Source organism: Sprattus sprattus (assembly GCF_963457725.1).
Source record: "Sprattus sprattus genome assembly, chromosome: 5".
Lineage (NCBI taxonomy): Eukaryota > Metazoa > Chordata > Actinopteri > Clupeiformes > Clupeidae > Sprattus > Sprattus sprattus.
This window is the reverse complement of record NC_137924.1, coordinates 36,818,360-36,842,366: the sequence shown is the minus strand read 5'-3', so window position 1 is coordinate 36,842,366 and position 24,007 is coordinate 36,818,360. Positions and strand designations below refer to the sequence as shown.

Genomic DNA, 24,007 nt, shown 5'->3' with positions numbered 1-24,007 from the left:
CTATTCGAGGCCACGAAATAAACAATATGCAAAACTATGTTCATTCGTACCATCAAATGTTCTTTTTGTCCGCCTTACAATTCTGCTATACTATGGAAAGTATAATGAAAGTATAATGTGCACATTACATTCTGTGACTTGTCAAGGAAGGAATTCCGTCCACAAAAGCAAGGCCGCTTCAACTACATAGACATCAGTGTTTTGCTGAAGTTCAAAATAAATTATGTCCACCTGCTTTATTATTGCAAGTATGATGTGTACTGAAGGCCTTCGGTCCAATACAATCTGTGAGTCGGCAAATTACAGAATGCTTTCTGACCACGAAAGTAAAGGCTGCTTAGAATAGTCCTTTCGTGTACATCATACTGTCAGTAATATAATATCAATTGGTTATATATATATAGGGCCGTATTCACAAAGAATCTTAGGGCTAAAAGTAGCTCATAAGTGGCGAATTTAGGAGAAACTCCTAAAAATAATGGGCGTGTCAGTCTTAAATGTAGGACTCCTAATTTTTTTTACTAAGAGCAATTCACAAAATATATTATCCCTAAAAGTAGCACCTAAGTCTAGGACAGCTTAAAACTCCTCATGAGGACTCCTAAATCACTAAGACCTATTCACAAAAAATCGTAAGATGGCTGCAGCCGACTTGGAATTGATAAAAGACATTGCTTAAACCGTGAAGGTATTAATATTGTCGTAGAATTAACGCGGGATGCAATGACGCCTTTAAACAACGATGGCTTCGCGGAAAACGCAAATGACGACACTGGGAGTCATCATTCAGCCGTTTGATTCATCAAACTATCAACGCACTGTAGACCCCACATCATCCAACAGTTGGATGTACCGATGACTTGTGCATTTCAACGGAGAGCGGTCTGCAGCAGGTTTTTGAGAACTTACCAGCTGGATGCCGCTGGGGTGACAGTGGCTATTGGTCCTGGGACCAGTAGGCTTTCGCTTAGGCTATACGTTTCACGTTCGTTTCGCTTTGATCAATTAAGATTGGAGGGCTTAAAGGGCCGCATGTGCTGATATTTCAAGTGGTCAAGGGCTGGAAATATAATAGCCTAACAGTTTGGTGCTTTAATTATTACTGCCTGGATTACATGCAATTGCCATATTTTATATTGATCGCTTTATATTTCTCTTAACGTGCAAAGTGTCATTCCCGTTGGATGCACAAACTTGTCATCATGCGTGTGCATTCTGCTAACTGCACTGTCCATAACTATTTAATATGACTTAATTTGAAGCCTAGGTTATTCTCTTATTTTCAGTCGATATAGTGGGATTGTTAGAGAGACGTCACGAATGAGTTTTTAATGAGAGAGCCTGTCAACAACCAATCACCGTCCTCACCCCTTCTAAACTCGTGCATGAGAAGCGACGTCATCCATAGCAACGGAGTTTTTATCTTAAGCTTAGGAGTTGGTATTATCCTTAGTATGAATAGGTCTCAGAGCCGTTGTGAATCACTTTTAAGAAATTACTCCTACGTAAAAGGTTTTAGCGCAAGTTAGGAGCACTCCTAGTGGTAAGATAAAAGGCTTTGTGAATACGGCCCATAGTAATATAGCCTGTGGACAACATTGATTTTGTACATTTATAAAACAATGACATCTACAAAAGCTCAGCAACCTTTGTTTTTACAACATTAACATTCGATGGCATGGAATGATCATAGTAAAGTGCAGTGCTTCTCAAACTGTGGTATGTGTACTACTGGTGGTACGCGGCTCCCTTTTGGTGGTACTCAGACAGTTTTCCTTTTTTTATGACTAGGATATTAATCATTAAATATAAAAAAAATCATTAAAACAACTAGATCCCTATAATTTAAGTTTATTTATCTGAGCCATGCTCATTCTCCTGTTTAGGCATTACACAGTGAGGTAATAATACCGAAGGTCAATGATCAAATGATGGTTACAATGGTGGTACTTTGAAAGCCAAATATTTTCTGATGTGGTGAAACGTTTGAGAACCACTGGTATAGTGCATTCTACTTTTGAGCCACAAAGGTAAATATGTTGGCCTAGGATGTCTATTACAGTTTTTCACTGTTGCTAAAACCCGTTTTTCAAAACATTAACGGCTTTCTCAAAACTGCACAAAGAAAACTGAAAACCTCACACACAAAATGCTAAACCTAACACTCCCTTTGCAAGATGACTCTTTGCTATCAAATCTCTTAACTGTTCACAAAATGGAACTCGTGTTTTCATTTGGTACACACAGCCATATTTTCAAAACACACACACATACATTCATTTAGTACACACAACTAAGCATTTCCTGCACACTACCAAGCATTTACAGCACACAGAAGTGCAAAATTGAAAACACAATCATCGAAACACACCATTTGAATGACAATGACTCATTGAGCCATTTCTCCTTTTGTAAAATGTATCAGTGTAGGCCTACATTTTTCATAGTCAAACATAAAACAGCAATACCGTTGTTCTTGTAATGAGTGCGCATGCGCGAAGGTTCAGACTTGAAGTTATACTAGTAAATGGTCAACCTTATGCCTTGGTCTCTGGTCCATTCATTACTGATATAAGTATTATAAAGTACAAGACAGTTCTCACAAACCATATTTACAATTTCAGCCTCCTGTTCCACCAAACACTAGATTGTATTGACATAATATTGTATACAAAATGCTTACAGTTTTTCTCAATTGCTTACACAAATTTTTTGAAAGCATGCCTCGTTTTCTCAAAACTGTAAACACAAATCCCAAAACAACTAACAAAAAATGCAAAACCCTTTATATCTCCTGGAAAATGCTACTTTGATTTTAAAAAATATTGAAAATGTGTGTTTTCTTCCTCCACATTGTGGTTCTCTTTCAGTCCTGCAAAATACAAATACTGTGAGCACACTATATTCTATTGATATGCAGTACAGTACACAAGGCAAACAGATTTCGTACTTGTTCTCCATCCTGAAGGTTCTAATGAAAAACCATGAAAATATGGTCTACCACAGCGACCCAAATCTCATTAGAGATTACCATTCTCCTTCTTCTTTCTCCTCCTCCTCCTCCTTCTTCACCTTGTCCTCATTCTCTTCCTCCTCCTTGTCCTCCTCTTCCTTCTCTCTGTCCTCCTACTCCTCAACCTCCTACTCCTCCTCCTTCTTGTCCTTCTCTTCCTCCTCCTCTCACTCTTACCCCTCTCCTTCTCTGGTTGTCGATCTTTTCAAAGTTTTCAATAGTTTACCAAACAAAACAGATGCTCAAGACACTTTATGGTGCAGTCCTCACTGCAAATGGTTCAAAAGACCTGAAAGTTTAGAGATTTGACTATTTGTGTCTTGCAGGTTGATGCTTTGAGATTTTACTTGAGAAGTGTGGGCAACAGCAGAGCTTTGTGTACAGTGTTTTGACAACAACGTCATGTGTAATTGACATCAGTGTGTTCACAAGAAAAATCAGAGTCTAATGCAGATAAGGGGAGTCTTAAGTATTTCCCACTTGGGGCGAGCGATTGATACATGACGTGAAGGTTGTGCAGATTGTGCCGAATTTTCGCTTTTTACTTTTTAACAATAGTGAAAAACTGTATATGGACAGAATTACTTTTGTCTAGGAAAAGGGAGTTCTGCCTTTTTTCCACAAAATGAAAAGCAGTTTAGTGCACAACATGAATCATCCATTTTGTTTTCTGTGCGCACAAGTGATTGTGACTTTTCAATGAGTGCATTTCTTAGCACAGAATGTGTTCTGTTTTCGAAATAAGGTCTGTTGTACTTGAGTCCCCATACATAATGTCCACTGTTTTGGTGCATTTCAATATCTTCAAAGTCAAATCAGTAGAGGGAAATGATCAAGCTCAACTTTGCCTGCCAGACTAGGAATTCATTCCCAGTAGTTGAGCTGACTTGGGAAAGGAACAGAATTCCTATTTACTATTTGGGACCTCTGAGTCATGCGGAGTGCAGAGCAGATGGAATCAGTCACTGGAATGAACAAGGAATTTGAACTGTGAGCTAAGTGGGTTTAGGAAATGGACTCCATTAGGGTTGGAATACATCACTGGGAAAGGCCAGTGTCTTCCTACCAGTAAATATAGAGCAGACTTTTATACACAGACAGTGTTAATACATTATGAACTTTAGTTGGAAGTCATATCAACAATAAATATACGGCACAAACTCTCAATTTGATTGTTTGATAAAAGTTATAAACATCCAGATTGGTTGTTAAGGGGAGATAAGGTGGCAGTAGTATGAACTAATTCCACAAGACTTCCTGCACCAAAGTGCACCTGAGAAATAACAAATGGAAAGTAGCATTGCAATATATTCATATAACCTGATCTGAATATAAATGAATGTGCCAATACATTGTTATTTGCATGGTTGGACAGCTTTTAACTTTGCTCTCTACAAATATTTAGAGGAATATCATCTTATATATTGTATGTTCTCTTTCCCTCTCTTGTTCTTTATGTGTGTGTGCTTTGCCACCTTATCACTGAAATGACTCCTCTCTTTCTTTCTCGTTCGTGTGTGTGTGTGTGTGTGTGTGTGTGTGTGTGTGTGTGTGTGTGTGTGTGTGTGTGTGTGTGTGTGTGTGTGTGCTGTTCCATCTTCTGACAGAAACGAGTCCCAGGGCTTTTGGTCTGCCCCTCTGGCAAGTCATAGCGAATGACCGCGCCCATAAACAGAGGCAGGATGCTCTGAAGGAGAGCAGGCGTGACTGTCTCGACCTGGAGGCCAGTGTGCTACTCTTCCGTGCTGAGCAACGCCATCCCCACAGTGGCAATCTACCCCTGTGCAGTCTAGCGGCCACGCCTGGAGCTGCCTCATCCTCAGTGCTGGAGCTGAACAATAAGCCACTCTCACCTACATTCCTGGACAACAATTCCAGAGTGCACCGCAGGGTAGGACCAGCCATGGAAAACACATGTTCACACATACACACATACTTATACATACACAAACATACACAAAATAATTCAGTCCCTCCAGGAAATGACTAATGAGTAAATGGTTTTAGTTTTCTTTTTTTTGGTGGATCAGCTGTCTTTTTCGCCACTGGTACTGAATCGCCAACCTTTGTATTTCGTGTGACATATATACGTCAATATTAGCCTATCGCCCACTACACTTTCATGCTCCAGGAATGTTTTTTTCATTGTCAATTAATACGCCGACGTCAATCATAATGTTCGCACTTTGTCACATTTTCATCCTGGTCCCCCATCTAATGTTATTACTGTGTTGTATAATGGTGTGGCTCCTATAATGTATAATGTATAACGGAGCAACACGTAGGCTACATGGTGGGTGTGGTAGAGCAAAAGAGAGGGTGAAAAAGAGAGCGAGAGAATGGTGATGCACACGGATAGATCAGATGTAGCGACCGGAGCAAAGTTATGTTGCTTTAACGTTTAACTCTGTGCAAGCAGTGTGGAGAATAAATCCAGTAGTTTTCTTTCGTATCGGCATCTTTGTCTACCAATACCCACTGTGTGTGTCAGCGTATAAGACCGTCTGCCGTCCCTGCCTTCTATATCAGTCTTCTGAATGCTTTAGTGTGCTTCAATAAATGACAAAAGAGAGAAGGTTCCTGCTTGCTCCACTGTACACTGGTGTCAGAAGTAGGCCTCCTGGCGGTTGAAAAATGCAGAGAAGAGCTGCACCAGCGTGGAACACGGCAAAAGAGCATTATTCTAATACCCTTTGCAAGGCCAGACCTGGCTGTGTCTCCGCCCTGGAGCCGACGGCCAGCACTCCCTACCCTGGACCTCCTGCAAGGAGCGAGTCACCAACCCCAGTGCCTGAGAGGAGCGAGTCACCCGTCCCCGTGCCTTGACTGGAAGTGGGACCCTGCTGTGGCCGCACCAATACCAGGGACGGGGCATGCCAGCAAGATGCGGATGGAGAAAGCCACTGCATCAAGGCCTCTGGGAGTACTCACCGCTTCGACCAACAGCCAGCGTAGAACCACCACTGCGACTACAGAGGCGCTGCACCATGAAGTTGCCATAAAACAAAGGAGAAGAACCGCCTGAGACCTCATAGAGGTTCAGCTGGCAGCGAGCTTCAAAGGCTGGTCGGCTGAAGAGACTAGGATGCAGGTTGCACCTGGGAGGGAAAGGTGCTTCAGGCGTTGATGGACACCTGCAACCAGTGGAGCAGGCAAGTTGCCTTTGGCGAGAGGTTGTTCACCAACAGGCTGACAACTGGAACAAGAGAGAAGGGCTGGGAGAAGGGCTGGCGCTACCCGACCTTCGATGACATTCAATTCAATTAATTTCAATTCAATTTTATTTGTATAGCGCCATAACAATACAATTGCCTCTAGGCGCTTAACAGAGCCCAGAGCCTAGACCCCCTTAGTGCATGCACAATGGCAACAGGGGCAAGAAAAAAAACTCCCTGTTAGGCAGGAAGAAACCCTAAGCAGAACCACGGCACATAAGGGGGGACCCATCTGCTTGAGGTCGGCCGGGTGGAGATAGGAAGGTGGGAAGGGGGGAAGGGGGAGGGTTGTGTGGCAGAAGGGGAAAGGAAGCAACAGGGGTTGTACACAGCCAGCAATTGGTCGCGGGACATAGTATACAGACATCCGGTGGTAAACACATGATACAGGCAAGGCCAGTTTACTGTACTAATAGGGTTACTGTTACAGGGGTAGGGGACGTAGGGACAGAGAAACATTTCAGTGGTGGCAATAATGTATATTGTATATAAATGCTAGCATAGGGTATGGGGTAGAGTAAGTGTTCGGCAATGCAGTGGCGGTGGGTGCAATTGGCCGAGGGTTTCTCCAGGTAGACCAGGTGTAGAGAGTACAGCAGCGTCCCATGGGGAGATAGTCTTGATTAGTAGGGAAAGAAAAGGGAAAGAAAAGGGAGAAAGTGAGTGGGTAGAGTTCAGCTGTCCATGTGCGTAGATGAGGAGTGGTGGGGGTGAGGAGCAATATTTCCATTTCCATCAGCGATTGGAACATGCTATAAGAGCGAGAGAACATTTATGTTAGTAGACATCAATTTCAGAAACAGATAGGGAGAAACATTTGGGTAGTAGATTTAACAGTAGGCAGTATGGCTATTTTATCAGTGTTGTTATAGGCATAAGCAATATGATATGGAAGGAGAGAGAGAGAGAGAGAAAGAGAAAGGGAAAAGATATGTTTAGTAATGCTGGCAATTTGTCATTTAGTTTAGTAATGTATGTATGTAATATCAGTCGTAAGCTTTAGGGTCGCAGGGTATACAGCAGTGCCCAATTGGCTGGTGACAGTCGCAACACACGCCGTATGCTGTACCCGGGACCCGTAAAGGCCCTCCTACACGGTACAACATACACTGTCTGTAGCCCAGTTTTGTTGATTACGGGGGTATTGCATGTGTTTAGATATATTTTAGTTTTGCTGGCATTGAGCATTTTGTTTAGTTTGGTATATGTGGAGATTTTAGTCGTAAGCTTTGTTAGGGTTGCAGGGCAGCAGTGCCCATTTGGCTGGTGACAGTCGCAACACGCGCCATATGCTGTACCCGGGAACCGTAAAGGCCTTCCTACACGGTACAACATACGCTGTGTGTAGCCCAGTTTTGTTGATTAGGGGGGTATTGCATGTGTTTAGATATGTTTTAGTTTTGCTGACATTGAGCATTTTGTTTAGTTTGGTATATGTGGAGATTTTAGTCATAAGCTTTGTTAGGGTTGCAGGGCAGCAGTGCCCATTTGGCTGCTGACAGTCGCAACACGCGCCGTATGCTGTACCCGGGAACCGTTAAGGCCTTCCTACACGGTACAACATGCGCTGTCTGTAGCACATATTTTAATTTTGATTTTTATTAGAACAATATTTGTGTTTGGATATGTCTGGGTGGATGGCACAGCAGGTGATGGGTTTGTTGACGCGATTACTTTTGGCTATAGGATGCACTAAAGAGAAATGTCTTAAGTCTTGATTTGAATATAGGCACGGTGTCTGCATCTCTGATGGAGGCAGGAAGATTGTTCCAGAGGAGAGGGGCTCGATAGCTAAAGGCTCTGCCTCCTATTGTGGTTTTTGATATTCTTGGAATTACCAGGAGGCCTGCACTCTGGGAACGGAGCAGCCTTGGAGGGCAATAGGGGACGACTAATTCCTTAAGGTAGTTTGGAGCCAGGTCGTTTAGGGCTTTATATGTTAGCAGGAGTACTTTGAAATTGATTCTACTTTTGACGGGGAGCCAATGCAAAGAGGCGAGTACCGGTGTGATGTGTTCATATTTTTTAGTTCTGGTGAGTGTTCGAGCAGCAGCGTTCTGTATAAGTTGGAGGCTCTTTATTGTGTTGATGCTGCATCCTGACAGGAGAGCATTACAATAATCGAGGCGGGAAGTAAGAAATGCGTGGATTCGTTTTTCTGCATCTTGGAGGGATAGGACCTTTCTAATTTTGGCAATATTGCGCAAATTAAAAAATGATGTCTTTGAGATCTGTTTTATGTGTGAGTCAAGTAGGAGGTCTTGGTTGATAGTTACACCAAGGTTTTTGATGTTAGTGTTGGGTGTTGGGAAGCCATTGAGTGTGGGTAGAAGGGTAGATAGTGAAGTTCTCAATTGATCGGGGCCTACAAGCATAACCTCAGTTTTATCAGAGTTGAGAAGCAGGAAGTTGTTAGCCATCCAAGATTTTACATCATGGAGGCAAGCTTCTATCTTGGGTAAATATAAAATTTCATCAGGTTTCATGGATAGGTAGAGTTGGGTGTCATCAGCATAGCAATGGAAGTTAATGCCATGTTTCCTTATGACAGCACCTAAGGGTAGCATATAAAGGGAAAAAAGCAGTGGTCCAAGGACAGAGCCTTGTGGAACACCGTAGCGTACTCTGGTGTGATTGGACGACTTCTCATTGACATGAACAAATTGATGGCGATCAGAGAGGTAAGATCTAAACCAAGATAGGGCACAGCCTTTGATGCCAACGTGATGTTCATGTCTCTGTAACAGGATATGATGATCTATAGTGTCGAAAGCAGCACTAAGGTCTAGGAGAACTAATATTGAGGTGCACCCTTGATCAGATGCGATTAGTAGGTCATTCAAGACTTTGACTAAGGCGGTTTTAGTGCTGTGGTGGGCCCTCAAACCGGATTGGAAGGTTTCTTCAATTTTATTTTGTTGTAGAAAGTAAGTAAGTTGCTTAGCTACTAGTTTTTCAAGTATTTTTGACAAGAAAGGGAGGTTAGATATGGGTCTATAGTTAGCAAGACTATCGGGATCAAGGTTAGGTTTTTTAAGAGATGGCTTTATCACTGCTATTTTTAATGATTGTGGAATGTATCCTGAAATTAGAGAATTATTCATTACATTAAGTAATGTCTCACTTAATAAGGGAAGTGCATGTTTAAGTAATTTTGTGGGGATAGGGTCTAGTAAGCACGTTGATGATTTAGATGAGAGGATCAAGGTTTTCAAATTTTCGTGTGGTTTGTTTAAGTGCACGAGTCTGATCAGTGTACCATGGGGCCAGTTTTTTCCGTTTTCTTATTCTCTTTTTTAGTGGTGCAACAGCGTCAAGGGTTGAGTGTAGCGCATGTATGACGTATTCAGTTAGTAGGTCAATATGAGGTGGTGGAGTGCATATGCCATTTACTTTGCCAGCGATAGGAGCTGAGGTGAGGGCGAAGGGTAGTTTTGCTATAAATTCAGCTGTAGTCCTGTCGGATAGACAACGGCTGTAGAAGTTGGTTATTTCCGATGTTGGACGGAGTTCTAATTTCATGTTGAATGTAATTAGGTGGTGATCTGAGAGGGTAGTATTTTGGGGTAGAACTATAGGGCGGTCAATTTCTAGGCCATGCGTTAATACAAGGTCAATGGTGTGATTATGGTAGTGAGTTGGTGTGTTTACATGTTGTGAGAACCCAATAGAGTCTATCAGTGATTGGAATGCAATTGTCAGGCTATTATTTTCATTATATGACATGCCGAGCTCTTTGGCAGCAGCCTTGAACAAGACCGAGCGAGTGGTACATGTTTTGTGGTCCCTAAGCTTAAGACGTCGTGTGAATCAAGTTGACCGGGAAGGGAGCGAGGAGGAAGAAGAGAGCGAGGAAGAAGAAGAGGTAACTTCTGCAGCTGCAGCTCCCAGCCGATGTAGCCACCAGCCTGAGAAGTGCACCGGAGAGAGCTGAAGAGAGCTGTTGTTGTGCCATCACTGGTTCAGAGACCTCTGGCACTGGCAGCTGGAGAGGAGCCACCGCCAGAAGCTTTGCAAGCCAAAGGGAGCTGTTGCTGCACCGCCAACGGCTAAGGTGCCTGCCATGCCATGACTAGAGCTCACTGCATCCATGCCGGCTGGTCCAGAGAAGCCTCCATACCACAACCACTGCCACCACCACGAGGTCATCAGAGGCAGAAGAGAACTGCTGCCGTGCTGGTGTCTCCAGAGGGTTCTCAAGCCACCCCTTCTGGGACAGAGTCTTCTCTGCTGCAGGGCTATGAAGCATGCAGGGGGGGTTGTGCACTTCTTTATTCGTCATATAATGCTGTGTGTGTGTGTGTGTGTGTGTGTGTGTGTGTGTGTGTGTGTGTGTGTGTGTGCGTGTGTGTGTGTGTGTGTGTGTGTGTGTGTGTGTGTGTGTTACTGAGGCTGTTAATTCGGTGTTAATGTTTTGGAATGTAATTGTGTTTCCCTGCTTGTGTTCATGTCAGTGTGTATTTCTATTATCATTTAGAGTCCATGTGTCATTCCTAAATGCCCCTGTGTATTTTCCTTGTGTAAAAGCGTCTTTGTCTTCCATTGCCCACCGCTGCCCTCCTTGCCTTCTGTGGCAGGGCTCTGAATGCTCGTCACACTGAGCAGGACAAACAATCATCCAATGGGAAAGATGCATGGAGGCAGTGAGCATTTGTATTTGCACTTCCATATGCATGCATGGGAATGATGGGTTTAAAAGGGAAACAATTTATATTTAAATAAAAAATATATCTATGTCTATGATGGCTGTCATAATGTACTGCCAGCAAGGTAACGGCTTTGCCGCTGTCTCCATTGTCAGGTATTAGGACAAGTGCATTCTTTATTATTACACCGCTGATGACTGAAATTGACAAATACTTTTGGAAAACATCAATCCAAATGATTACTTGTAGGCTTGGTTTGAAGGTCACCTGTAGCAAATTGATGGTGAACATTGGACAAAATCATTGGCATCACACATCAAAACGCTTTTTTGCTATGGCGGCACCCCTTAGTGTTTGTAGGAATGTTCTCCCAAATCCAATTTTCAAGTTTGGTTGAGATATGACCTCACTTCCTGTTTGGCAGTTTTGCCATGACTTCAATTGGCTGTTGGATGAACCCTTTTGAAAATCAAAAATCCATATGATTCCAGAGTTTAATGCAAAAATGCACCTACAAGTTCTACCCCTTAGTACACTCGAGATGCAGACATGAAATGCAGACATGAAATTTGAAACGAATCAGGGGACTGCCCCCCTTCTGACAGCCCCCAAAAACCTGCAGGTGATTGCTGAGAAGAATGTGTGATCCTACAGAGCTGAGATGAGATGAGATTAATGTGTGGTCCTTCAGTTGTAATGAGATTTATGTGTGATCCTTCAGTTGTAATGTGATGAATGTGTGGTCCTAGAGATGAGATGTGATGAATGTGTGGTCCTTCAGTTGTAATGTGATGAATGTGTGGTCTCACAGAGATGAGATGAGATGAATGTGTGGTCCTAGAGATGAGATGTGATTAATGTGTGGTCCTTCAGTTGTAATGAGATGAATGTGTGGTCTCACAGAGATAAGATGAGATGAATGTGTGGTCCTTCAGATGAGATGTGATGAATGTGTGGTCCTTCAGTTGTAATGAGATGAATGTGTGGTCTCACAGAGATAAGATGAGATGAATGTGTGGTCCTTCAGTTGTAATGAGATGAATGTGTGGTCCTTCAGTTGTAATGAGATGAATGTGTGGTCTCACAGAGATGAGATGTGATGAATGTGTGGTCCTAGAGATGAGATGTGATGAATGTGTGGTCCTAGAGATGAGATGTGATGAATGTGTGGTCCTTCAGTTGTAATGAGATGAATGTGTGGTCCTAGAGATGAGATGAGATTAATGTGTGGTCCTTCAGTTGTAATGTGATGAATGTGTGGTCTCACAGAGATGAGATGTGATGAATGTGTGGTCCTAGAGATGAGATGTGATGAATGTGTGGTCCTAGAGATGAGATGTGATGAATGTGTGGTCCTTCAGTTGTAATGAGATGAATGTGTGGTCCTAGAGATGAGATGAGATGAATGTGTGGTCTCACAGAGATAAGATGAGATGAATGTGTGGTCCTAGAGATGAGATGAGATGAATGTGTGGTCTCACAGAGATGAGATGAGATGAATGTGTGGTCCTAGAGATGAGATGTGATGAATGTGTGGTCCTAGAGATGAGATGAGATGAATGTGTGGTCCTTCAGATGAGATGAGATGAATGTGTGGTCCTTCAGTTGAGATGTGATGAATGTGTGGTCCTTCAGTTGTAATGAGATGAATGTGTGGTCTCACAGAGATAAGATGAGATGAATGTGTGGTCCTTCAGTTGTAATGAGATGAATGTGTGGTCCTTCAGTTGTAATGAGATGAATGTGTGGTCTCACAGAGATGAGATGTGATGAATGTGTGGTCCTAGAGATGAGATGTGATGAATGTGTGGTCCTAGAGATGAGATGTGATGAATGTGTGGTCCTTCAGTTGTAATGAGATGAATGTGTGGTCCTAGAGATGAGATGAGATGAATGTGTGGTCTCACAGAGATAAGATGAGATGAATGTGTGGTCCTAGAGATGAGATGAGATGAATGTGTGGTCTCACAGAGATGAGATGAGATGAATGTGTGGTCCTAGAGATGAGATGTGATGAATGTGTGGTCCTAGAGATGAGATGAGATGAATGTGTGGTCCTTCAGATGAGATGAGATGAATGTGTGGTCCTTCAGTTGTAATATGATGAATGTGTGGTCTCACAGAGATGAGATGTGATGAATGTGTGGTCCTAGAGATGAGATGTGATGAATGTGTGGTCCTAGAGATGAGATGTGATGAATGTGTGGTCCTTCAGTTGTAATGAGATGAATGTGTGGTCTCACAGAGATAAGATGAGATGAATGTGTGGTCCTTCAGATGAGATGTGATTTGAAACGAATCAGGGGACTGCCCCCCTTCTGACAGCCCCCAAAAACCTGCAGGTGATTGCTGAGAAGAATGTGTGATCCTACAGAGCTGAGATGAGATGAGATTAATGTGTGGTCCTTCAGTTGTAATGAGATTTATGTGTGGTCCTTCAGTTGTAATGTGATGAATGTGTGGTCCTAGAGATGAGATGTGATGAATGTGTGGTCCTTCAGTTGTAATGTGATGAATGTGTGGTCTCACAGAGATGAGATGAGATGAATGTGTGGTCCTAGAGATGAGATGTGATGAATGTGTGGTCCTTCAGTTGTAATGAGATGAATGTGTGGTCTCACAGAGATAAGATGAGATGAATGTGTGGTCCTTCAGTTGTAATGAGATGAATGTGTAGTCTCACAGAGATAAGATGAGATGAATGTGTGGTCCTTCAGTTGTAATGTGATGAATGTGTGGTCTCACAGAGATGAGATGAGATGAATGTGTGGTCCTTCAGTTGTAATGTGATGAATGTGTGGTCTCACAGAGATGAGATGAGATGAATGTGTGGTCCTTCAGATGAGATGTGATGAATGTGTGGTCCTAGAGATGAGATGAGATGAATGTGTGGTCCTTCAGATGAGCTGAGATGAATGTGTGGTCCTTCAGTTGTAATGTGATGAATGTGTGGTCTCACAGAGATGAGATTAGATGAATGTGTGGTCCTTCAGATGAGATGTGATGAATGTGTGGTCCTAGAGATGAGATGAGATGAATATGTGGTCCTTCAGATGAGATGTGATGAATGTGTGGTCCTTCAGTTGTAATGTGATGAATGTGTGGTCTCACAGAGATGAGATGAATGTGTGGTCCTAGAGATGAGATGTGATGAATGTGTGGTCCTTCAGTTGTAATGAGATGAATGTGTGGTCTCACAGAGATAAGATGAGATGAATGTGTGGTCCTTCAGATGAGATGTGATGAATGTGTGGTCCTTCAGTTTTAATGAGATGAATGTGTGGTCTCACAGAGATAAGATGAGATGAATGTGTGGTCCTTCAGTTGTAATGAGATGAATGTGTGGTCCTTCAGTTGTAATGAGATGAATGTGTGGTCTCACAGAGATGAGATGTGATGAATGTGTGGTCCTAGAGATGAGATGTGATGAATGTGTGGTCCTTCAGTTGTAATGAGATGAATGTGTGGTCTCACAGAGATAAGATGAGATGAATGTGTGGTCCTTCAGACGAGATGTGATGAATGTGTGGTCCTTCAGTTGTAATGAGATGAATGTGTAGTCTCACAGAGATAAGATGAGATGAATGTGTGGTCCTTCAGTTGTAATGTGATGAATGTGTGGTCTCACAGAGATGAGATGAGATGAATGTGTGGTCCTTCAGTTGTAATGTGATGAATGTGTGGTCTCACAGAGATGAGATGAGATGAATGTGTGGTCCTTCAGATGAGATGTGATGAATGTGTGGTCCTAGAGATGAGATGAGATGAATGTGTGGTCCTTCAGATGAGCTGAGATGAATGTGTGGTCCTTCAGTTGTAATGTGATGAATGTGTGGTCTCACAGAGATGAGATGAGATGAATATGTGGTCCTTCAGATGAGATGTGATGAATGTGTGGTCCTAGAGATGAGATGAGATGAATGTGTGGTCCTTCAGATGAGATGTGATGAATGTGTGGTCCTTCAGTTGTAATGTGATGAATGTGTGGTCTCACAGAGATGAGATGAGATGAATGTGTGGTCCTAGAGATGAGATGTGATGAATGTGTGGTCCTTCAGTTGTAATGAGATGAATGTGTGGTCTCACAGAGATAAGATGAGATGAATGTGTGGTCCTTCAGATGAGATGTGATGAATGTGTGGTCCTTCAGTTGTAATGAGATGAATGTGTGGTCTCACAGAGATAAGATGAGATGAATGTGTGGTCCTTCAGTTGTAATGAGATGAATGTGTGGTCCTTCAGTTGTAATGAGATGAATGTGTAGTCTCACAGAGATAAGATGAGATGAATGTGTGGTCCTTCAGTTGTAATGTGATGAATGTGTGGTCTCACAGAGATGAGATGAGATGAATGTGTGGTCCTTCAGTTGTAATGTGATGAATGTGTGGTCTCACAGAGATGAGATGAGATGAATGTGTGGTCCTTCAGATGAGATGTGATGAATGTGTGGTCCTAGAGATGAGATGAGATGAATGTGTGGTCCTTCAGATGAGCTGAGATGAATGTGTGGTCCTTCAGTTGTAATGTGATGAATGTGTGGTCTCACAGAGATGAGATGAGATGAATGTGTGGTCCTTCAGATGAGATGTGATGAATGTGTGGTCCTAGAGATGAGATGAGATGAATGTGTGGTCCTTCAGATGAGATGTGATGAATGTGTGGTCCTTCAGTTGTAATGTGATGAATGTGTGGTCTCACAGAGATGAGATGAGATGAATGTGTGGTCCTAGAGATGAGATGTGATGAATGTGTGGTCCTTCAGTTGTAATGAGATGAATGTGTGGTCTCACAGAGATAAGATGAGATGAATGTGTGGTCCTTCAGATGAGATGTGATGAATGTGTGGTCCTTCAGTTGTAATGAGATGAATGTGTGGTCTCACAGAGATAAGATGAGATGAATGTGTGGTCCTTCAGTTGTAATGAGATGAATGTGTGGTCCTTCAGTTGTAATGAGATGAATGTGTGGTCTCACAGAGATGAGATGTGATGAATGTGTGGTCCTAGAGATGAGATGTGATGAATGTGTGGTCCTTCAGTTGTAATGAGATGAATGTGTGGTCCTAGAGATGAGATGAGATGAATGTGTGGTCTCACAGAGATGAGATGAGATGAATGTGTGGTCCTAGAGATAAGATGAGATGAATGTGTGGTCCTAGAGATGAGATGAGATGAGATGAATATGTGGTCTCACAGAGATGAGATGAGATGAATGTGTGGTCCTAGAGATGAGATGTGATGAATGTGTGGTCCTAGAGATGAGATGAATGTGTGGTCCTTCAGATGAGATGAGATGAATGTGTGGTCCTTCAGTTGTAATGTGATGAATGTGTGGTCTCACAGAGATGAGATGTGATGAATGTGTGGTCCTAGAGATGAGATGTGATGAATGTGTGGTCCTAGAGATGAGATGTGATGAATGTGTGGTCCTTCAGTTGTAATGAGATGAATGTGTGGTCCTAGAGATGAGATGAGATGAATGTGTGGTCCTTCAGTTGTAATGTGATGAATGTGTGGTCTCACAGAGATGAGATGTGATGAATGTGTGGTCCTAGAGATGAGATGTGATGAATGTGTGGTCCTAGAGATGAGATGTGATGAATGTGTGGTCCTTCAGTTGTAATGAGATGAATGTGTGGTCCTAGAGATGAGATGTGATGAATGTGTGGTCCTTCAGTTGTAATGAGATGAATGTGTGGTCCTAGAGATGAGATGAGATGAATGTGTGGTCCTAGAGATGAGATGAGATGAATGTGTGGTCTCACAGAGATGAGATGAGATGAATGTGTGGTCCTAGAGATGAGATGAGATGAATGTGTGGTCCTAGAGATGAGATGTGATGAATGTGTGGTCCTTCAGTTGTAATGAGATGAATGTGATCTCACAGAGATGAGATGAGATGAATGTGTGGTCCTAGAGATGAGATGAGATGAATGTGTGGTCTCACAGAGATGAGATGTGATGAATGTGTGGTCTCACAGAGATGAGATGTGATGAATGTGTGGTCTCACAGAGATGAGATGTGATGAATGTGTGGTCCTAGAGATGAGATGAGATGAATGTGTGGTCTCACAGAGATGAGATGTGATGAATGTGTGGTCCTTCAGATGAGATGAGATGAATGTGTGGTCTCACAGAGATGAGATGAGATGAATCTGTGGTCTCACAGAGATGAGATGAGATGAATGTGTGGTCCTAGAGATGAGATGAGATGAGATGAGATGAATGTGTGGTCCTAGAGATGAGATGAGATGAGATGAATGTGTGGTCCTTCAGTTGTAATGAGATGAATGTGTGGTCTCACAGAGATGAGATGAGATGAATGTGTGGTCTCACAGAGCTGAGATGAGATGAATGTGTGGTCTCACAGAGATGAGATGAGATGAATGTGTGGTCCTAGAGATGAGATGAGATGAGATGAATGTGTGGTCCTTCAGAGCTGAGATGAGATGAATGTGTGGTCTCACAGAGATGAGATGAGATGAATGTGTGGTCCTACCGTTGTAATGAGATGAATGTGTGGTCCTTCAGTTGTAATGAGATGAATGTGTGGTCTCACAGAGATGAGATGAGATGAATGTGTGGTCCTTCAGAGCTGAGATGAGATGAATGTGTGGTCCTACAGAGCTGAGATGAGATGAATGTGTGGTCCTAGAGATGAGATGAGATGAGATGAATGTATGGTCCTTCAGAGCTGAGATGAGATGAATGTGTGGTCCTTCAGAGCTGAGATGAGATGAATGTGTGGTCCTAGAGATGAGATGAGATGAGATGAGATGAATGTGTGGTCCTTCAGAGCTGAGATGAGATGAATATGTGGTCCTTCAGAGCTGAGATGAGATGAATGTGTGGTCCTAGAGATGAGATGAGATGAATGTGTGGTCCTAGAGATGAGATGAGCTGGGATGAGATGAATGTGTGGTCCTAGATTTGAGATGAGATGAATGTGTGGTCCTAGAGATGAGATGAGATGAGATGAGATGAATGTGTGGTCCTTCAGAGCTGAGATGAGATGAATGTGTGGTCCTTCAGAGCTGAGATGAGATGAATGTGTGGTCCTAGAGATGAGATGAGATGAGATGAATGTGTGGTCCTTCAGAGCTGAGATGAGATGAATGTGTGGTCCTACAGAAATGAGATGAGATGAGCTGAGGGGCAGTGTCTTGTCTGTTTATCTGGACCAGCAGTAGACCTGCAATGGTTCCTAATATTGAACAGAGACAGGAGCACAATGGAGTTTGATGCTCACCTACCTCAGCTCTGAAGCTTTAGAAAGGTCAGGTCAGAAGTCAATTGGATGTTAAAGACGCCAAAGGCCAACGGGGCGAGAACTTGGAGGGCCATTTGTAAATAGACGCCATGAGATCTTCCAGTTAGATCTTCCATCTTTGAAAGTACTGTCACTGATAAAACTGATAAATAATTGTCTTTTATCTTATTGTTTAGAATCCAAACAATGGGACCAAGTGGTTTTAATGGACCAGCCATTTAAAAGTGAGAATGTATCAAATAACCTCCACTTTATTTCTCACACATTGTCTCCATAGGGCGGTCTGTCTGTGGACTCTATTTCAGACCTGGTGGAAAGTCAGTCCAGACTCCTGGAGGCCCTGCAGCTTTCCCACCCAAAGGAGCTGGACATCAGGAAGAACTCAGCTGGTCGAACCCAGACCAAACTCAGCCTTAACCCAATATATAACCAGGTGCCACGTGTCGTGGAACGCTGCTGTCGACACATGGAGACCCATGGTCAGTGGAAATTGTAGGATACGTTTTCTACCACTTGTGTGTGCTTTCATGAACCTATTTCCAATCAAACTATTTAGCAGAGGATGAGTTTTAGCATGTTCAGCATTCCTTTGTGCCAGTGTAAGCTGCTGTTAATAATAAAAGAGGCATACCTCTACATTTTGTCTGAGTAGGAAACAAAATCACTGAAATCACATTGACTCATAATGTTGAATTTCTGATTCTTATCCTGAGATGTATCAGCTTGCACACCACACCATATATGACGAGGTTCAGTTTCATTTCTAATGGCTTCCGCTCCCTTCTCCAGGCCTCCAAACAGTGGGGATCTTTCGTGTAGGAAGCTCTAAAAAGAGGGTCCGGCAAGTGAGTAATTGTTATAACCCCCTACTGCTCCCTTGTGTTGGAACAGAAGAATGCCTCTGGTATTATTTTTAGCACAATGTAGTAAAAACATGGAAGGTATTATAGCCTTTTTAGGTGCATTCATCATTGTCTCTTCAAGGCTTTAACTCGTGACTCCTGCATCATGGTTGGTGATTACTAGAAGGATTTGATATTTAAGTGGGAATTTGACACAGGGGATATGCATGTACAGTCTCTAAGTGTGGGTTTCTGTCAAACCAGTGTAAATTACACCCTCTGCCATTGGTTGTTGTTGTGAACACTGATGGGACATATTACACTAAGTGTTGTATGTGCATTTATTACATATACTGATATAGTGTGTGTGTCTCTCTCTCTCCCTCTGTGTGTGTGTGTGTGTGTGTGTGTGTGTGTGTGTTGGTAGTTGCGGGATGACTTTGACAGTGGTGTAGATGTGCTTCTGGATGAGGAGCACAGTGTACACGATGTGGCCGCTTTGTTGAAGGAGTTCCTGAGAGACATGCCAGACCCCCTCCTGCCACGGGAACTCTATAGTGCCTTCCTGCATGCCAATAGTATGGTCACCCACAAGCACACCATACATCTTATGCTTATCTTATGGTCAACCACAAGAACACTATACATCTTATCCTTATATATCTTATGTAAACCACAAGCACACCGTACATTCTTATATATTTTATGTCAACCACAAGCACACTATAAATCTTGTCCTTATATATCTTATGTCAACCACAAGTACATACATCTTATCCTTATATATCTTATGTCAACCACAAGCACACTATACATATTATCCTTATACATCTTATGTAAACAGTCACAGCAAAGAAACACAAAATAGTACTGATTCCACAGGTCTATCTATCTATCAATGATCTGTCTCTTTTACACCTATTCAATAACTTTGTCTGTGCATTTGTCTATATCAGAGCTGTAAGTGTCCCTCTGGTGTTCCATAGTGCTGAGAGGGGCGGATCAGTTGAGCTATTTACAGCAGCTGCTGTACCTGCTGCCCCCCTGCAACTGTGACACGCTCCTGCGGCTGCTGACGCTGCTGCACACGGTTCAAGAGCACGCTCAGGACGTCACTGGACCCGACCAACAAGAGGTGTGTGTGTGCATATACTCAAAGCTGTTTGTCCAGCTGGCAATGATTGGAGTTATGTATTTGTTCTGTCTGGGCCTCTGTCTGCCCTGTTTGAGCTCTCCCATCTCTGTCCTAAAAGTATGATCTGTTAAATGGTCTTGACTCGCACTATTTGACATGTAACTTCTGTCAATTTTTTAGATCTTGGGCAACAAGATGACAGCTACAAATCTGGCTGTAATCTTTGGACCAAATCTATTACAAAAGGACAGAGAGCTGAGCATGACGGGCCTGGGCATCGAGGACAGTGCAGTTATTATCTCAGTCACCTTCTACCTCATCCAGAACTACCAACGTCTCTTCACGGTGAGAGAGAAGAACACACAATGGAACCCAATGCAACTGTCCTTGCCCATTCTCTTCTTAGTATACACTTAGGAATATTAATAGTAGTTTTATCCACCCTAAAACTGTGAGAAGTGACAAAATATTTTAGCAAAATACTCATTCACTGACCTTTGATGATATCACAACTGCAGGTGTCAGCTGAGCTCCAGCAGGAGGTACTGATGAGCTTGATTCAGACTGATCCAGACATCATTGACTACCTTCTGCGTAGGAAACTCAGGTTGGCCTCTTACATGCAGAACATAACAACATTTGATCTTTTAATCATAAATCCTCAAGAGAAGAATCCCAAAACTGTTTTAAAAAGGATTAATTTGGCATTTCATACGCCTTAAAAAAAATATGGTGGTCAAATGATTCATGCTTCCTTAGACATATGAAAAATAGCTTGGTAGTGGAGGGTGTTTAAAATCACTCAAGAAGCCATGCTCATTAATGATCTTAACTCAACAGAAATCACTTCTGCATTTCCATGTCTGTCCTCTCTTCCCCTTTCCTAAACTCATAGTAACTCATGCCAATTCTCTTCCCCTTCCCTAAACTCATATTAACTCATGCCAATTCTCATTTCCTTAACCTTTCCAACTTCTCATTTGTCCTTTCCTCTCGTCTGTACTGCTCACCACTCCTCAACTCTGCCCATCTCCCCTCTCTCCTCCCCTCCCTCAGTGGTAGTCCTCTTGCAGAGGAGGCAGAGGATGGAAGTGAGCAGCGGAATATCCAGACTTTAGGGTTGGTTGGACAGCTGAGTGGAGACCTCTCCCCTCTGGAGCCACCTTCACCCCTCTTTCCTGACTGCGCAGGTGGAGGCAGCCTGACCAGTGAGGTCTTCTTTAATGTAATGCGGCTGAACTCCAGGAAGCGTGAGTTTCACTTGACCAGGCACAACAACATCCCCTGAACATGCTTTTTTTTTTAGAAATGAGTAGTCAAAGGCCAATGACAGCTACTTATTTCCAATGATGTAGATGTTTCTAACAGCGCCAAAGTGCGTCCCCCAAGTGAACCTGATTTGGTAGGTCATTGCAGGATGGTGTGTGTGTGTGTGTTACAGGTTCCTCTGGAGGTTCTGGAAAGTCCATTGGTCACTTGAGGCAGTTTCATTCTCATCACAATCTGCTTAGTTTGGCTCAGCCCTCCTCAATAGATGAGCAGGAGCCCCAGGAGCGCAGGGCAGGGGACGGGCTGGCCAGCCCAGGAGAGGGCCTCCACTTCAGCCTGGGACTAGAGTCTGGCAGCTCTTTTCTCCCGAGCCCCACAGACAGCAGCGTTTGGGTGCGGCAGGCAGCCCAGACTCCATCCAGCAGCACAACTTCGTTAGAGGAGAGCAAACAGCCCACCAACTTCTGGGACTTTTTCACGGGCAAGGTGTCCGGCTCTGAGACTTTAGTATGACATAGTGGGGGCAGATATCATAGTTGGATGGCCCTGTGTCTGGACTTCATTGTGTTTGACCCAACCCTCCCTCCCATCCATTCTTCATCCACATACATATATGTCAATGGTGTGTCTGTAGGAGTAATCTAGTGCGGTGTGATCAGACCAATTTTGAACCCTTTACCTTTTTGATGTTCTTTCTCAGTGGGTTCCATTCATGAAACCTTCAAAAACATTCTACAAAATTGTGAGTAAACTGGCCTTCCTAAAAAAACTTTCTCCCAAAATTGCCACACTTGTATATTCAGAATAGAATGGTTGTAGCTCACATTGCTCATTCTCAGTACCACTGGTATGTTATATTTACCACTGGTTAGTACTACTAGGGGGAGCTCCAGAGACTGTTCAGTGGTCACTGACCGGTCAGTGCCGTAATCAGCTAATAATAACACCTCCTATAAAAAGTATTATCATGATTTTATTTAAATGTTTCCTTTTATTCTTAAAGGACCTATTTTAAACATTTAAATTGTAATAGTCTATTTTATGTCACACCGGGATGTGATATCTGTTTTCATGTCTAAGCATGGTTTCTTCACATTACAGTCTAACAATTGGTAGATTGGTTAATACCTTGCAAGAAATTACAGGATAACCAAAATGCTGCAACGAAAACCTACTTTACTTAGCTAAACACCTAAAATAGACTTTAATCAAAGATTACAACCGTTTATAATATAAATTATGTATAATAAAAAAATGGTATAATAAAAAAATGGTTCCGTTTCTGAAATTAAGTAGAGTCAATATTTTTATTTTCATCGATTTTTCTCATTTTTAAACAGTACAGTATGTATTTTATCAGTGCTTTCAATGATATGTTGCAGTAACCTTCTACCGTTTGGTGTGTTTCAGAACATTTAGTGTTCTGAAAATGTTTCAACTGACCAATTGCATTGAAAAAAGTGCCAGTGCCTCCCCTATTAACTTACTAATCAGAGATCAGTGCAAGGTGTCAGTCACAGACTAGTAAGTGACCAGTCCCTTGAGCACCCCCTAGTGTACTCTCAGTGTGGTGGTGGTCTTAAGACTCAACTACAACTCATTTGTACAGTACATGTGGGCAGTGAGCATGCACTCACATTCATTTATTATTTCCTTGTTCTACAAATGCAATTTACAAATAAAGGGAAAACATCACATCAGATCCACTGTGAGTTATAAGCCTATAACAGTGCAAAGATAAAGGTAAGAAATACAGATTCTAAAGCAGAGATACATTTTATTGAGTAGTTTAATATTATTGTCTTGTGTAGTTGGTACAGTAGTATAATCATTTGATTGAACCTTCCAGTAAAGTTAGGAGGGCACAGAATGTTTATTCAATTTGACTGAGATAAGCATTACTCACTTATCATACTTGCTTTGGAATTTTGCATAAGTGCAAAAGAATAAGTAGTTAAACAAAAGCCTCACTAAAGTCAATCAATACATCTTGATCACTTGAAGTTTTTTTTTTTTAGAAGATAAAAAATATGCTCATTATAATAATATATGCTCATTTTAAAATGTTCATCATTCATTTTTTGGGGTGATCCACTACAATAGATTACACACTTGAACGATCCAAACACACATTATTTTCTCATTCTGAAAATGGAGAGGTTTGAGGTTTTTTTTTAATTCTGAATGAATCCGTTCCTCTGTTTGTGTTTGATGAATGGGACCCATAGTATCGTGCAGACAGCTGGCTGGAAGTGATCGTACTAGAGGTGACCGTACTAGAAGTGATCGTACTAGAAGTGACCATACTAGAAGTGACCGTACTAGAAGTGACCGTACCAGAAGTGGTTGATGGATGGTGCAGAGGCATAGGTTTTTCTGGTGCAGCAGGTTTATGCTGCCATATTTTTATACTGAATTTTTTTGGGAGGTATGAAGTTAAGGCCACATGAAGTTTAGACCAGATCATTTTTCGACACATAACTGGGCATGTATTTTTAAGAAACACAAATGTGCTAACGTTTAGAAACACAACTTTTCAGCCAGGAAAGCCTTTACGCTTACATACATACATATAGCTGATTGCCCTCTGCCGTCTTTATCATACTTTGTAGACTGTT

General features: G+C 42.4%; 1 protein-coding gene across 1 annotated transcript in view; it reads left to right on the top strand.

Moving 5' to 3' along the window:
* arhgap36 (Rho GTPase activating protein 36) overlaps positions 1-21,902 on the top strand; it is a gene marked incomplete at both ends in the record, with an annotated part of 49,306 nt that extends 27,404 nt beyond the window's left edge. Inside the window, 9 exons of the mRNA XM_080839807.1 lie at positions 4,621-4,904; positions 18,421-18,622; positions 18,933-18,988; positions 19,413-19,563; positions 19,972-20,120; positions 20,301-20,465; positions 20,639-20,727; positions 21,177-21,370; positions 21,655-21,902. Coding sequence (XP_080695933.1) covers positions 4,621-4,904; positions 18,421-18,622; positions 18,933-18,988; positions 19,413-19,563; positions 19,972-20,120; positions 20,301-20,465; positions 20,639-20,727; positions 21,177-21,370; positions 21,655-21,902 — 1,538 coding nt within the window. The remainder of the gene's footprint in view (positions 1-4,620; positions 4,905-18,420; positions 18,623-18,932; positions 18,989-19,412; positions 19,564-19,971; positions 20,121-20,300; positions 20,466-20,638; positions 20,728-21,176; positions 21,371-21,654) is intronic.
* Positions 21,903-24,007: the final 2,105 nt, after the last annotated feature.